This window comes from Nerophis ophidion, linkage group LG27, assembly GCF_033978795.1.
Source record: "Nerophis ophidion isolate RoL-2023_Sa linkage group LG27, RoL_Noph_v1.0, whole genome shotgun sequence".
Classification (NCBI taxonomy): Eukaryota; Metazoa; Chordata; class Actinopteri; order Syngnathiformes; family Syngnathidae; genus Nerophis; species Nerophis ophidion.
The window spans coordinates 391,262-408,207 of record NC_084637.1 but is presented as its reverse complement, the minus strand read 5'-3'; the positions used below and the strand labels follow the sequence as shown (position 1 = coordinate 408,207).

The 16,946-nt window shown below is 37.1% G+C and overlaps 1 protein-coding gene across 1 annotated transcript in view; it reads left to right on the top strand.

Moving 5' to 3' along the window:
• Window positions 1-1,798: 1,798 nt before the first annotated feature.
• nalf1a (NALCN channel auxiliary factor 1a) overlaps window positions 1,799-16,946 on the top strand; it is a 28,105-nt gene continuing 12,957 nt past the window's right edge. The window contains exon 1 of the mRNA XM_061889108.1: window positions 1,799-3,002. Coding sequence (XP_061745092.1) covers window positions 2,364-3,002 — 639 coding nt within the window. The 5' untranslated portion in view covers window positions 1,799-2,363. The remainder of the gene's footprint in view (window positions 3,003-16,946) is intronic.

The window sequence follows — 16,946 nt, the reverse complement described above, 5'->3', positions numbered from 1 at the left end:
ATATATATATATATATATATATATATATATATATATATATATATATATATATATATATATATATATATATATATATATGTGCATACGTCTATATAGGGAAGAGTGGATGGTGAGATAGACAGTCGGACCGGTGCAGCGTGTTCAGTAATGCGAACGCTGTATCGATCCGTTATGGTGAAGAAGCTTTTTATACACATACATGTGTATACATTTTTTTTTTCGCAATTTAAAACATTGTTTCCCGAACTGAAAAAAATGTTTTCACAAACCCACTAAAGGATTTGCATGTAGAAAAACTATTTTCTTCAAGGTAATATTTATGGCATATATTTTCCACTTTTTGTTAACGCCTCACAATACAAAGGTCCTGAGTAGTCCTGGGTTCAATCCCGGGCTCGGGATCGGGATCTTTCTGTGTGGAGTTTGCATGTTCTCCCCGTGACTGCGTGGGTTCCCTCCGGGTACTCCGGCTTCCTCCCACCTCCAAAGACATGCTTCTGGGGATAGGCCCCTCCCACCTGCAAAGACATGCACCTGGGGATAGGCCCCTCCCACCTCCAAAGACATGCTTCTGGGGATAGGCCCCTCCCACCTCCAAAGACATGCACCTGGGGATAGGCCCCTCCCACCTCCAAAGACATGCTTCTGGGGATAGGCCCCTCCCACCTCCAAAGACATGCTTCTGGGGATAGGCCCCTCCCACCTCCAAAGACATGCTTCTGGGGATAGGCCCCTCCCACCTCCAAAGACATGCACCTGGGAATAAGTTGATTGGCAACACTAAATGGTCCTAGTGTGTGAATGTTGCCTGTCTATCAGTGTTGGCCCTGTGATGAGTTGGTGATTTGTCCAGGGTGTACGCCACCTTCCGCCCGAATGCAGCTGAGATAGGCTCCAGCACCCCCTGCGACCGCAAAAGGGACAAGCGGTAGGAAATGGATGGATGGAAGATGGGAAGGGCTGCACATCCCTGGAGGACTCCAAGGGCTCAGGAGGGACAGAAAGGCATCAAACCGTCCTCTCACAGGCGAGCAGAAAAGAGAACTATTTAAAGATAAAATTCACCAACAAAATATCATAAATAACAAAGGTGTATTTAACTGCGTTACACCAGTTTAATCATTATTAATCCAAATTCCAAAATGGGATTAATCTGATTAAAAAAAGAGTAATCATTTGACAGCCCACCTAATAATTAATTTATTGCATTTTTAGAGCATGCAACTCTGCATGCAAAAGGTCATTTGATTGAATGGTCCTTGAACTGTTTCCGCTATTGTTTCTTTATAAAATATAAAAGTCTGTCTGACTTTGTTGAATTGACTAAAGCAGAGGTGAGGATGCAGCGCAGGAGATGTTTTGTTCGTCAGGTCGTAAACGTGTGTAACATCAAACCGGATGTGAAGGGTTTGATATTCAGTATAAAGCGGCAACTATATATAGTTTAATCATTATACCGCATTTTAATTGTAATAAGCAACGGTTTGATAACGGTGCCTGGACTGCGCTCGGGTTGGAAGCTATTTTTCTTGTATTTAACATACTGAACATGTTTTATAATATCCATTCCATCCATTTTCTACCGCTTATTCCCTTTTGGGGTCGCGGGGGGCGCTGGCGCCTATCTCAGCTACAATCGGGCGGAAGGCGGGGTACACCCTGGACAAGTCGCCACCTCATCGCAGGGCCAACACAGATAGACAGACAACATTCACACTCACATTCACACACTAGGGCCAATTTAGTGTTGCCAATCAACCTATCCCCAGGTGCATGTTTTATAATAGTGCTTTCAATTTTAATAAACCCAACTAAGAGGACGTCAACTAAGCGGTCGTGCCTATCTGGTATTGAGTCATGGTTGGGAGCAGTTAAATGGCACAATCGGAGAGCAAGTAGACACTTTTATTTTGTAGAGCCAAACAGGAAACAGCAGTCGTTGTTGTGTGGAGTCTGACGCATGCGTGCCAACACGCACTGTAGGCTGGCCAAGCAACATGGCGGCAACTTGACAGCGGGATGAAGAGGCTCAGCCAGGGCTTGAAAAAGCAGAGAGCGGCGCCTTTCGCCAACAGCGAGCCCACACGGCGTCACCATGTCGGAAGGGGACAGCGGCCATAGCCGAGCACGACCGAGGCGTCGGTGAGCGTTCGGCTAAGAAGCGCTTGGGAGGCCGCGCCGAGGAGAGGAGAGAAGCGGGGCGGAAGGAGGAAGGAGGCAGCGGCCATGGAGGATGCGGCCCGGCCTTCCCAGCCTTGTCATCCGGGCGGACATTAAGGCAGGCCGGGAGCAGCCCGGGTGTCCATGAGTGCTGCGGCACAGGCGCCGGCACGGTGGAGTCGGCCGGGTCCGGGCCCCGAAATATGAGCAGCGGTGCTGGGACGTGTCGGCAGCAAGACGACGACGACGGCCTCCGCATCTGGCTAGAAGCTCTCCGGGAGAACCAGAAGCCTTTCACCGACTCTGAGAGGGCGCAGAGATGGCGCCTGTCCTTGGCCTCCCTGCTCTTCCTCACCGTGCTGCTCTCCCATCACCTGTGGTTCTGCGCCGAGGCCAAGCTGGCCCGCAGCCGCGATAAGTCCAGCCTCTCCCCGCACACACGCCTCGCAGACGCCCTTTTTATAGAAAACTCCAGCCGACATTTGTGGCTGCTGGAAAGTTGCCAGGCGGACACCTGCTTGACTTCCGCCGACGCCGACCACTTGTGCAGGCTCCTGTCCGACAAAGAGAGCCCGCCGGCGGTCAACATGAGCCAGTTGTACCTCTCCTTTTGTAACTCCTACTCGCTGCTGGACTTGTTCTACGGCTCCACCAGTCCCGACAACCTCAACTGCAGCCTGGACGTGCTGGCCGACGGCGACACCAGCCGATGCAGTCTGTGCGTGCAGGCCTACCAGCGCTACGACCTGCACGCCCAGGAGAAGTACGACGACTTCGAGCTCCTCACCTGGAAGTACGAGCCGGCCTTGTATTCGGTGCGGAGCTGCATGAGCCAGTGCAAGGTAGGTGATGCTGGACCGGGTCAGTGCTCCTCCTCCTGCTGTCTCCATGGAGACGGAGGACACGATCCGGTAGATGAGCTCTCATCTTTATTCGCGGGGCTCCCCGGAGGCCCTATGTTCGGACCCGGGCAAATGAAGGCGCGGGGGCCACATGCGGCCCATTGAGCTTTTCCATCCGGCCCGCCGGACATTCCCAAATAATTCTTTTAGATGTTTAGGATGTAAGGTGTAGCTGCCATTGTGACAGGGGTAGGGAACCTGTGGCTCTTTTGATGACTGCACCTGGCTCTCAGATGAATTAGATGACATTTCTTAACGGGATAAGTAATGAATAATGCACCTGTTTTGGGTGGCTCAGACAATCCCAGCTGTCTTTCGGGGTACAGGAAGGTCACATTATTGGTAAGAAGTATTGTATTTATTATTGGTTAGCTTCAGAATAACAATGGTATTAAAAAGAATGAGACTTATTGTACTCTAAAAATGTTGGTCTTATTTACAAATGAACGGATTTAGCCGATTCACTGTTAAAAAATATTATATGGCTCTCACGGGAATATATTTTAAAATATTTGGCTTTCATGGCTCTCAGCCAAAAAGGTTCCCGACCCCTGCATTATGATGTGCACTCATCTTTTCTAATCACCCTAAAGGCCTACTGAAATGAGATGTTCTTATTTAAACGGGGATAGCAAGTCCATTCTATGTGTCATACTTGATTATTTCGCGATATTGCCATATTTTTGCTTAAAGGATTTAGTAGAGAACATCGACAATAAAGTCCGCAACTTTTGGTCGCTAATAAAAAAGCCTTGCCTGTACCGGAAGTAGCAGACGATGTGCGCGTGACGTCACGGGTTGTAGGGCTCCTCACATTGTTTACAATCATACCCACCAGCAGCAAGTGCAATTCAAACCGAGAAAGCGACTAATTCCCCATTAATTTGAGCGAGGATGAAAGATTTGTGGATGAGTAAAGTTAAAGTGAAGCATAAAAAAATAAAAGGTGACGGCTCCAGATTTACTAGGATAATTCTGGAAAATCCCTTATCTGCTTATTGTGTTAACAGTGTTTTAGTGAGATTATAAAGTCATACCTGAAAGTCGGAGGGCTGCGGTGAACGCCAGTGTCTCTGAGAAAAGCCGAAGCCAAGATCACAGCTGCCTTTTTGACAGCTACAGGTGGAGGTCCAGTAATCCACTCAAGGCTCCGGTAAGAGCCGACTTAATATCACAATTTTCTCCATCCAAAAACATGCTGGTTGACGTAGAGAAACATGTTTGTTTGACCGCTCTGTGTTAAAGCTTCACAACAAACAAAGAAACACCGGCTGTGTTTTGGTGCTGAAAGCAGCTGCAATCCACCGCTTTCCACCTACAGCATTCTTATTTGACGTCTCCATTATTAATTGAACAAATTGCAAAAGATTCAGAAACACAATGTCCAAATATGCTTGCATGTTTGAAATAAACTCCAACTCAACTCAACTCAGCGGTGTAATTATGCGATGAAAAGAGACAACTTTTAGCCGTGTGTGGTGCTGGGAGAACATGTCCGCTCCAACCAATATCGTCACAAGCACGCGTCAACATGAGCGTCATCATTCTGCGATGTTTTCAACAGGATACCCCGCGGGAAATTAAAAATAGCAATTTAGTAAACTAAAGCGGTCGTATTGGCATGTGTTGCAATGTTAATATTTCATCATTGATATATAAACTATCAGACTGCGTGGTTGGTAGTAGTGGCTTTCAGTAGGCCTTTAATGAGCTACAATGGCCATCTAATTAGTTATTATGGTTAATTCATTAGTTACAATGTCCATGTTGGAATCTGCACTTTAGCCTGATATTCTATATCTAATTAGTTACTATGGTAATCTAATAGGTTACTATGGTCACCCAATCAGTCAATATGGTCATCTAATTAGTTACAATGGTCATCTACTTAGTTACAATGGTCATGTAATTAGTTACTATGGTCATCTTATTAGTTACTATGGTCACCCAATCAGTCAATATGGTCATCTACTTAGTTACAATGGTCATGTAATTAGTTACTATGGTCATCTTATTAGTTACTATGGTCACCCAATCAGTCAATATGGTCATCTACTTAGTTACAATGGTCATGTAATTAGTTACTATGGTCATCTTATTAGTTACTATGGTCACCCAATCAGTTAATATGGTCATCTAATTAGTTATTATGGCCATCTAATTATAGGCGCCGATCAAAGCCGAGCACCCACGTGGGATTGATGGCAACTTTCAATGTTTAAGATAATTTTTGAAAAATCAATTTGTTGTAATTATTTTGTGGCAAATTTGGTCCGTTTTACAAAATAATAAAGCCATAAATCATATGGGATATTAACTTTGCTGAATGTTTTTTTTTTTTTTTCGTAAATGCACACATTCAACAGTAATGTGCAAGTCAACAGTAAGCTTTCCTGAACAAAAATGTCTTGAGGTGCAGTTTGAAGCACTCCACAGTTAGGGGTGCCCGCAATTCCTATGGCAAGAGGAGGAGGTGCAGAGTTGAGGAGCAGCCACTGAGAAGGCTCCTTCTCCCATGGAACGTAGCCATGTCTTTGGTTGACAGTGACAGAGACAGGAAGTGTTAGTGGGCCGGAGAGATCTGGATGTGGTCTGGATGGCGAGGAGGTCTTTCAGGCATATTGGAGCATTTCTACAGATGCATTGGTGAGTGAGAAGGCAGAGTTCAGATTCAATGCAGAGATTAGGGAGCCAACTGAGTTTATGGAGAATAAGGGTTATGGGATCAAACTTATGTGTCCACGTCAGGACCCTGGTAGCACTCTTCTGAACATGTTGGAGCTTTTAAAGCAAGGGTCTCAAACTGAATTAACCTGGGGGCCACTGGATGCAGAAACTGGGTGAGGCTGAGCCGTAAAAAGATTTCTTAAAAAATCTAACATGCACTTTTTAATGAATTCACCTTCTATGAATGTCTTGCCCGCCCCAGCAACATACTTGCCAACCCTCACCATTTTTCCGGGAGACTCCCAAATGTCAGTGCACCTCCCGACAATCTACCGGTGCAACCATTCTCCCCAATTTGTCCCAATTTTCACCCGGCCGACATTATTGAGGGCTGCCATGACTGCACTGCCTTAAACATCCTCTACAACAGTGGTTCTCAACCTTTTTTCAATGATGTACCCCCTGTCAACATTTTTTAATTCAAGTACCCCTAATCAGAGCAAAGCATTTTTGTTTGAAAAAAGAGATTAAAAAAAAAAGTAAAATACAGCACTATGTCATCAGTTTCTGATTTATTAAATGGTATAACAGTGCAAAATATTACTCATTTGTAGTGGTCTTTCTTGAACTGTTTGGAAAAAAGATATAAAAATGACTAAAATCTTGTTGAAAAATAAACAAGTGATTCAATTCTAAATGCAGATTTCTCCACAAAGTAATCATCAACTTAAAGTGCCCTCTTTGGGGATTGTAATAGAGATCCATCTGGATCCATCAACTTACTTATAAACATTTCTGCACAAAAAAATAAATCTTTAACATCAATATTTATGGAACATGTCCACAAAAAAATCTATACACTGAATATTGCATTGTTGCATTTCTTTTCACACTTTATGAACTTACATTCATATGTTCTTGAAGTATTATTCAATAAACATATTTATAAAGGATTTTTAAATCGTGGCTATTTTTAGAGTATTTAAAAAAAATCTCATGTACTCCTTGGTATACCTTCAAGTACCCCCAGGCATACGTGTACCCCCTTTTGAGAACTACTGCTCTACATGTCTTTGTGCCTGCTTTTACATCACACAACCAGTGTGCTGGCTCAGCAACATGTTGTATAAGGCTTGAGCAGATCCACGTAAATGACTGCAAGACATACTTGGTCAACAGCCATACAGGTCCCACTGAGGGTGGCCGTATAAACAACGCCAACACTGTTTCATATATGCGCCACACTGTGAACCCACACCAAACAAAAATGACAGACAAATTTCGGGAGAACATCCGCACCGTAACATACCTTAAACACAACAGAAGAAATACCCAGTACACCTTGGGCTACAATATACACCACCTCAACCGACTCGAGTGGGGGGGAGGGAGTTTGGTGGTAACGGGGGTGTATATTGTCGCCCGGAAGAGTTAGGGCTGCATGGGATTCTGGGTATTTGTCCTGTTGTGTTTATGTTGTGTTGCGGTGCGAATGTTGTCCCAAAATGTGTTTGTCATTCTTGTTTGTTGTGGGTTCACAGTGTGGCACATATTTGTAACAGTGTTGGCGTTGTTTATACGGCCACTCTGTCTGACCTGTATGGCTGTTGATCAAATATGTCTTGCAGTAACACATGTGCGTCTTACATAGACCGAGACAACATATAACTGGCCTTTAACGCTGTATGTACAGGATGTAGGTGGCGCTAAAGACAGTGCCATCATGGCACCCCCTGAATATTGTTGGTTCGGACAAAATCGACAGGAATTCTAGAGGATGGATGCCCTGAAATTTATGGGTCTCCCGGGAAAATTGGGAGCCTTGGCAAGCGCCGTTCATGCGTTCATATGAAACTTGCGGGCCGCACTAGCATTTAATTGTCATATCAAGGAGCGGGCCGCAAAATAATGTCTTGCGGGCCGCAATTGGCCCGCGGGCCACATGTTTGAAACCCCTGTTTTAAAGACTTCTGCCTGGGATCCCAAAGAGGAGCGCATTACAATAATCCAACTTGGAAGACACAAAAACGTGGAGCAGTTTCTCATTTTCATGGAGGGAAGGAGAGGATGGAGTTTTGCGATGAATCTCAAAATGAAAGTAAGCCGTTTTGGACATATGGTGGGTCAAACTTGACACCCAAATTGGTAACAGAGGAGGAAATGGTAGTGGCAGGGCCAAAGTAACCGATGCAACTCAGAGAAAGGGAAATGGAATTGGTGGGGGTGCCGATTAGAAGAGCTTCATTTTTGGTCAGATACTGGATAAATGCTCAGCTTTGTACCTCCCAAGTAGACTAGTCAGTTACTGAATAAATGCTAATTTTTGTACCTCTCTAGTAGACTAGTCCGTTACTGAATAAATGCTCAGCTTTCTTCCTCCCAAGTAGACTAGTCAGTTACTGGATAAATGCAAATTTTTGTACCTCTCTAGTAGACCAGTCAGTTACTGGATAAATGCTAATTTTTGTACCTCTCTAGTACAGTAGTCAGTTACTGAATAAATGCTCAGCTTTCTTCCTCCCAAGTAGACCAGTCAGTTATTGGATAAATGCTCAGCTTTCTTCCTCCCAAGTAGACCAGTCAGTTATTGGATAAATGCAAATTTGTGTACCTCTCTAGTAGACTAGTCAGTTACTGGATAAATGCTAATTTTTTTACCTCTCTAGTAGACCAGTCAGATACTGGATAAATGCTAATTTTTGTACCTCTCTAGTACAGTAGTCAGTTACTGAATAAATGCTCAGCTTTCTTCCTCCCAAGTAGACCAGTCAGTTATTGGATAAATGCAAATTTGTGTACCTCTCTAGTAGACTAGTCAGTTACTGGATAAATGCTAATTTTTTTACCTCTCTAGTAGACCAGTCAGATACTGGATAAATGCTCAGCTTTGTACCTCTCTAGTAGACTAGTCAGTTACTGGCGAACATGCTCAGCTTTCTTCCTCCCAAGTAGACTAGTTGTTTTCACTCAGCTGCGGCTGATTGGTATCTGGTCACACCTGATGTCAATAGGCCAGCTCCTATTTTACCTGCTTTGTTCCTCCAGTCAGTGCTGGATCATTGTATTGTCGTTTTCTCATGTCACTCTTGTGTCTTTGCTACCTGTCGTGTCTGGCATCATTTCAGCTATTACCTGTCGTGCTACATCTTGTCCTGGTCGTCGTAGCGGTAAGCTGCTTTTGTTAGCCATTAGCTATTCCCAGTTGTTCTGTTTATTATCCTCTAGCTTCCATGCTAAAGTTCCTTTTGGTTTTTCTAGCTCCCAGTGCTAGCTCTCTTAGTTTGTTATTCCGCCCACGTGCATGCTTTTTGTTTGTTCTTGTGTAGTTTTAATTAAATCATGTTTTCATATACCATGCCTGCCTCCATCTCTGCATCTCGGGGTTCGACAAAAACAAATACCTCTGGCGCAGGTATCTTGGCAGTTTAGGAGAAACCTTAGTATACATTTGTTGTGTAGTTGTGACTGGCGAACTCATATAACAAATTCATTATTTCTGCTTGCTTTTTAAAAATGTTTTTTTCTTACCGTTCCAACTAGGAGCATATGTATTTACACAAAGTTTATATTTGGGCAAAAATGTCTTCTCCAGTGGTTTGATCTGATGCAGTGGATTGCAAGTCGCCTCGCTGCTGTCATGAACGCGTGTTGTCCCGAGTGTGGCCGAGGCTGGAGTTGCTGGCAACAATACTGCTGAGGATTATTTTTTCCTGGAGAGCAAAATCTGGGGAAAAACGGGATGGGCAAGTCGCTTTGAAAGGAGAAGAAAATATAAGGTTATGTTTCACACACGCCTCATACTGCCGTTTGTGTCGCGGCTCCTGTCCCACCACACGGAGGAGGTGGGACACAGCAACAATTAAGGATTACATGTACTCTATTGGTACGGTGCTGTCGTCTCAAACACACGCCTCTTTACAAAATATACTGCTATAATTCCCAATACCTAACTCAATGTATTATTACAGTACAGGAGAGAACTGACAAGAGACATCCCTCCACATATCCCGTGGTCTCGTTTGTCGCCACCTGCTGGAGTCACAGAAACACACTCTGACAGCAATAGCTGGCAAAATGATCGCCTAGATAAACTAATTGACGTCACAAACACGGTGATGAAATATGAAAGGGGAACTGCAGTTTTTGGGGGGAATTATGCCATCTTTCACAATCATTATGAAAGACATGACGTCGAATGCCATTTTCAAAAATATATTCTAAAATTAAATAAATGTGATCAAAAGTCGGCTGACAATGGAACCTAAGGGAATCACTCTAGTTTGCCGAGAAAATACCTTAAAGAACATCCAAACACCTCCCTTAAGGTATTATATACCCATGAAGTAGGTATATAAGTCATGTAGTAACATTCATAACATGTAATATATACACGATGTAAGTATATATGTCATGTAGTAACATTCATAATAACATGTAATATATACATGATGTAAGTATATATGTCATGTAGTAACATTCATAACATGTAATATATACACGATGTAAGTATATATGTCATGTAGTAACATTCATAATAACATGTAATATATACATGATGTAAGTATATATGTCATGTAGTAACATTCATAATAACATGTAATATATACATGATGTAAGTATATATGTCATGTAGTAACATTCATAATAACATGTAATATATACATGATGTAAGTATATATGTCATGTAGTAACATTCATAACATGTAATATATACATGATGTAAGTATATATGTCATGTAGTAACATTCATAATAACATGTAATATATACATGATGTAAGTATATATGTCATGTAGTAACATTCATAACATGTAATATATACATGATGTAAGTATATATGTCATGTAGTAACATTCATAATAACATGTAATATATACATGATGTAAGTATATATGTCATGTAGTAACATTCATAATAGCATGTAATATATACATGATGTAAGTATATGTCATGTAGTAACATTCATAATAACATGTAAAATATACATGATGTAAGTATATATGTAGTATCTAGTAACATTCATAATAACATGTAATATATACATGATGTAAGTATATATGTCATGTAGTAACATTCATAATAACATGTAATATATACATGATGTAAGTATATATGTAATGTAGTAACATTCATAATAACATGTAATATATACATGATGTAAGTATATATGTCATGTAGTAACATTCATAACATGTAATATATACACGATGTAAGTATATATGTCATGTAGTAACATTCATAATAACATGTAATATATACATGATGTAAGTATATATGTCATGTAGTAACATTCATAATAGCATGTAATATATACATGATGTAAGTATATGTCATGTAGTAACATTCATAATAACATGTAAAATATACATGATGTAAGTATATATGTAGTATCTAGTAACATTCATAATAACATGTAATATATACATGATGTAAGTATATATGTCATGTAGTAACATTCATAATAACATGTAATATATACATGATGTAAGTATATATGTAATGTAGTAACATTCATAATAACATGTAATATATACATGATGTAAGTATATATGTCATGTAGTAACATTCATAACATGTAATATATACACGATGTAAGTATATATGTCATGTAGTAACATTCATAATAACATGTAATATATACATGATGTAAGTATATATGTCATGTAGTAACATTCATAATAACATGTAATATATACATGATGTAAGTATATATGTCATGTAGTAACATTCATAATAACATGTAATATATACATGATGTAAGTATATATGTCATGTAGTAACATTCATAACATGTAATATATACATGATGTAAGTATATATGTCATGTAGTAACATTCATAATAACATGTAATATATACATGATGTAAGTATATATGTCATGTAGTAACATTCATAACATGTAATATATACATGATGTAAGTATATATGTCATGTAGTAACATTCATAATAACATGTAATATATACATGATGTAAGTATATATGTCATGTAGTAACATTCATAATAGCATGTAATATATACATGATGTAAGTATATGTCATGTAGTAACATTCATAATAACATGTAATATATACATGATGTAAGTATACGTATATGTCATGTAGTAACATTCATAATAACATGTAATATATACATGATGTAAGTATATATGTCATGTAGTAACATTCATAATAACATGTAATATATACATGATGTAAGTATATATGTCATGTAGTAACATTCATAATAACATGTAATATATACATGATGTAAGTATATATGTCATGTAGTAACATTCATAATAACATGTAATATATACATGATGTAAGTATATATGTCATGTAGTAACATTCATAATAACATGTGATATATACGCGATGTAAGTATATATGTCATGTAGTAACATTCATAATAACATGTAATATATACATGATGTAAGTATATATATATAGTATCTAGTAACATTCATAATAACATGTAATATATACATGATGTAAGTATATATGTAGTATCTAGTAACATTCATAATAACATGTAATATATACATGATGTAAGTATATATGTCATGTAGTAACATTCATAATAACATGTAATATATACATGATGTAAGTGTATATATATAGTATCTAGTAACATTCATAATAACATGTAATATATACATGATGTAAGTATATATGTAGTATCTAGTAACATTCATAATAACATGTAATATATACATGATGTAAGTATATATGTCATGTAGTAACATTCATAATAACATGTAATATATACATGATGTAAGTATATATGTAATATCTAGTAACATTCATAATAAAATGTAATATATACATGATGTAAGTATATATGTAGTATCTAGTAACATTCATAATAACATGTAATATATACATGATGTAAGTATATATGTCATGTAGTAACATTCATAATAACATGTAATATACACATAATGTAAGTATATATGTCATGTAGTAACATTCATAATAACATGTAATATATACATGATGTAAGTATATATGTCATGTAGTAACATTCATAATAACATGTAATATACACATAATGTAAGTATATATGTCATGTAGTAACATTCATAATAACATGTAATATACACATAATGTAAGTATATATGTCATGTAGTAACATTCATAATAACATGTAATATATACATGATGTAAGTATATATGTCATGTAGTAACATTCATAACATGTAATATATACACGATGTAAGTATATATGTCATGTAGTAACATTCATAATAACATGTAATATACACATGATGTAAGTATATATGTCATGTAGTAACATTCATAATAACATGTAATATACACATGATGTAAGTATATATGTCATGTAGTAACATTCATAATAACATGTAATATATACATGATGTAAATATATACAGTATGTCATGTAGTAACATTCATAATAACATGTAATATACCGTATTTCCTTGAATTGCCGCCAGGGCGCTAATTAATTTAAAACCTCTTCTCACTCCTGCGCTTACCAAAGGCATGAGGTAAAAGTAAGCATGCGCTAATTATTTTAAAACCTCTTCTCACTCCGGCACTTACCAAAGCCATGCAGTAAAAATTTGAGTGTGATGAAAGCTTGGACCTTAAATCCTACTGAATAGCTCTTAATCTTCTTCCCTTTATGGGATTTCAAATGACCGGCATTGAAATCAGCCTCCTCCATTTTGAAAATGATGACAGGGGAAGTGTCACTCGTGACGTCACGAGTTTAACCAGGCGTTAATACTAAGCATGCACTAATTATTTTGCGAAGCGAGTTTGACCCGGCAGTAATTCAAGGCAGGCGCATACTATATGCATGCGGCAATTCAAGGAAATACGGTATACATGATCTAAGTCTATATGTAGTATCTAGTAACATTCATAAAAACATGTCATATATACATGATGTAAGTATATATGTCATGTAGTAACATTCATAACATGTAATGTATACATGATGTAAGTATGTAGTATCTAGTAACATTCATAATAACATGTAATATATACATGATGTAAGTATATATGTCATGTAGTAACATTCATAACATGTAATATATACATGATGTAAGTATATATGTCATGTAGTAACATTCATAACATGTAATGTATATATGTAGTATCTAGTAACATTCATAACAACATGTAATATATACATGATGTAAGTATATATGTCATGTAGTAACATTCATAACATGTAATATATACATGATGTAAGTATATGTCATGTAGTAACATTCATAATAACGTGATATATACATGATGTAAGTATATGTGTCATGTAGTAACATTCATAATAACATGTGATATATACATGATGTAAGTATATATGTCATGTAGTAACATTCATAATAACATGTAATATATACATGATGTAAGTATATATGTCATGTAGTAACATTCATAATAACATGTAATATATACATGATGTAAGTATATATGTCATGTAGTAACATTCATAATAACATGTAATATATACATGATGTAAGTATATATGTAGTATCTAGTAACATTCATAATAACATGTAATATATACATGATGTAAGTATATATGTAGTATCTAGTAACATTCATAACAACATGTAATATATACATGATGTAAGTATATGTCATGTAGTAACATTCATAACATGTAATATATACATGATGTAAGTATATATGTCATGTAGTAACATTCATAATAACATGTAATATATACATGATGTAAGTATATATGTCATGTAGTAACATTCATAATAACATGTAATATATACATGATGTAAGTATATATGTCATGTAGTAACTTTCATAACATGTAATATATACATGATGTAAGTATATATGTCATGTAGTAACATTCATAACATGTAATATATACATGATGTAAGTATATATGTCATGTAGTAACATTCATAACTTGTAATGTATACATGATGTAAGTATGTAGTATCTAGTAACATTCATAATAACATGTAATATATACATGATGTAAGTATATATGTCATGTAGTAACATTCATATCATGTAATGTATACATGTAGTATCTAGTAACATTCATAACAACATGTAATATATACATGATGTAAGTATATATGTCATGTAGTAACATTCATAACATGTAATATATACATGATGTAAGTATATATGTCATGTAGTAACATTCATAACATGTAATATATACATGATGTAAGTATATATGTCATGTAGTAGTAACATAACATGTAATGTATACATGATGTAAGTATGTAGTATCTAGTAACATTCATAATAACATGTAATATATACATGATGTAAGTATATATGTCATGTAGTAACATTCATAACATGTAATGTATATATGTAGTATCTAGTAACATTCATAACAACATGTAATATATACATGATGTAAGTATATATGTCATGTAGTAACATTCATAACATGTAGTATATACATGATGTAAGTATATATGTCATGTAGTAACATTCATAACATGTAATATATACATGATGTAAGTATATATGTCATGTAGTAACATTCATAATAACATGTAATATATACACGATGTAAGCATATATGTCATGTAGTAACATTCATAATAACATGTAATATATACATGATGTAAGTATATATGTCATGTAGTAACATTCATAATAACATGTAATATATACATGATGTAAGTATATATGTCATGTAGTAACATTCATAATAGCATGTAATATATACATGATGTAAGTATACGTCATGTGGTAACATTCATAATAACATGTAATATATACATGATGTAAGTATATATGTCATGTAGTAACATTCATAATAACATGTAATATATACATGATGTAAGTATATATGTCATGTAGTAACATTCATAATAACATGTAATATATACACGATGTAAGTATATATGTCATGTAGTAACATTCATAATAACATGTAATATATACATGATGTAAGTATATATGTCATGTAGTAACATTCATAACATGTAATATATACATGATGTAAGTATATATGTCATGTAGTAACATTCATAACATGTAATATATACATGATGTAAGTATATATGTCATGTAGTAACATTCATAACATGTAATATATACATGATGTAAGTATATATGTCATGTAGTAACATAACATGTAATGTATACATGATGTAAGTATGTAGTATCTAGTAACATTCATAATAACATGTAATATATACATGATGTAAGTATATATGTCATGTAGTAACATTCATAACATGTAATGTATATATGTAGTATCTAGTAACATTCATAACAACATGTAATATATACATGATGTAAGTATATGTCATGTAGTAACATTCATAACATGTAATATATACACGATGTAAGCATATATGTCATGTAGTAACATTCATAATAACATGTAATATATACATGATGTAAGTATATATGTCATGTAGTAACATTCATAATAACATGTAATATATACATGATGTAAGTATATATGTCATGTAGTAACATTCATAATAACATGTAATATATACATGATGTAAGTATATATGTCATGTAGTAACAAGCACATTATTAATAACATTTAATATCTACATATTTTGATCAGTTTAAGTATACGCGGCTAATTCCTTTCAAAAATGCATCACAAGGTCTGCTCTCCCTCACTACATCACAGATTGCTGCTCACTGCAGATTTCATTAGAGCCAACAAACCTAATACAACATCACTTACTGTGCAATGTCTGCTGTCATTAGGATGCCGACTGATAGAATCTTGTTATATGCCCGTTTTAGATGAAAAATGACTCATAATCCTCACGAAGAAAAGGGGAGTGGAACCAAGCGTCTTTTCGTGTCGTTCTCACCATTCCCGGGTCTAAATTGGCTGTCAAAGTGTACCATCATGTCGGAATACGTCCTCTTCTACTATCCAGGTGAGAGGCATGATTTATGATCTACAATAAAGTGTCACTAGCAAAGGAAGCGAGGAAGCACCTTAGCACTTGCTGATGTCGAGACTGGCACACAGGCTAGTGGTCAGGGCGCCGCTACACGTACACACAGGCTAGTGATCAGGGCGCCGCTACACGTACACACAGGCTAGTGGTCAGGGCGCCGCTACACGTACACACAGGCTAGTGATCAGGGCGCCGCTACACGTACACACAGGCTAGTGGTCAGGGCGCCGCTACACGTACACACAGGCTAGTGGTCAGGGCGCCGCTACACGTACACACAGGCTAGTGATCAGGGCGCCGCTACACGTACACACAGGCTAGTGGTCAGGGCGCCGCTACA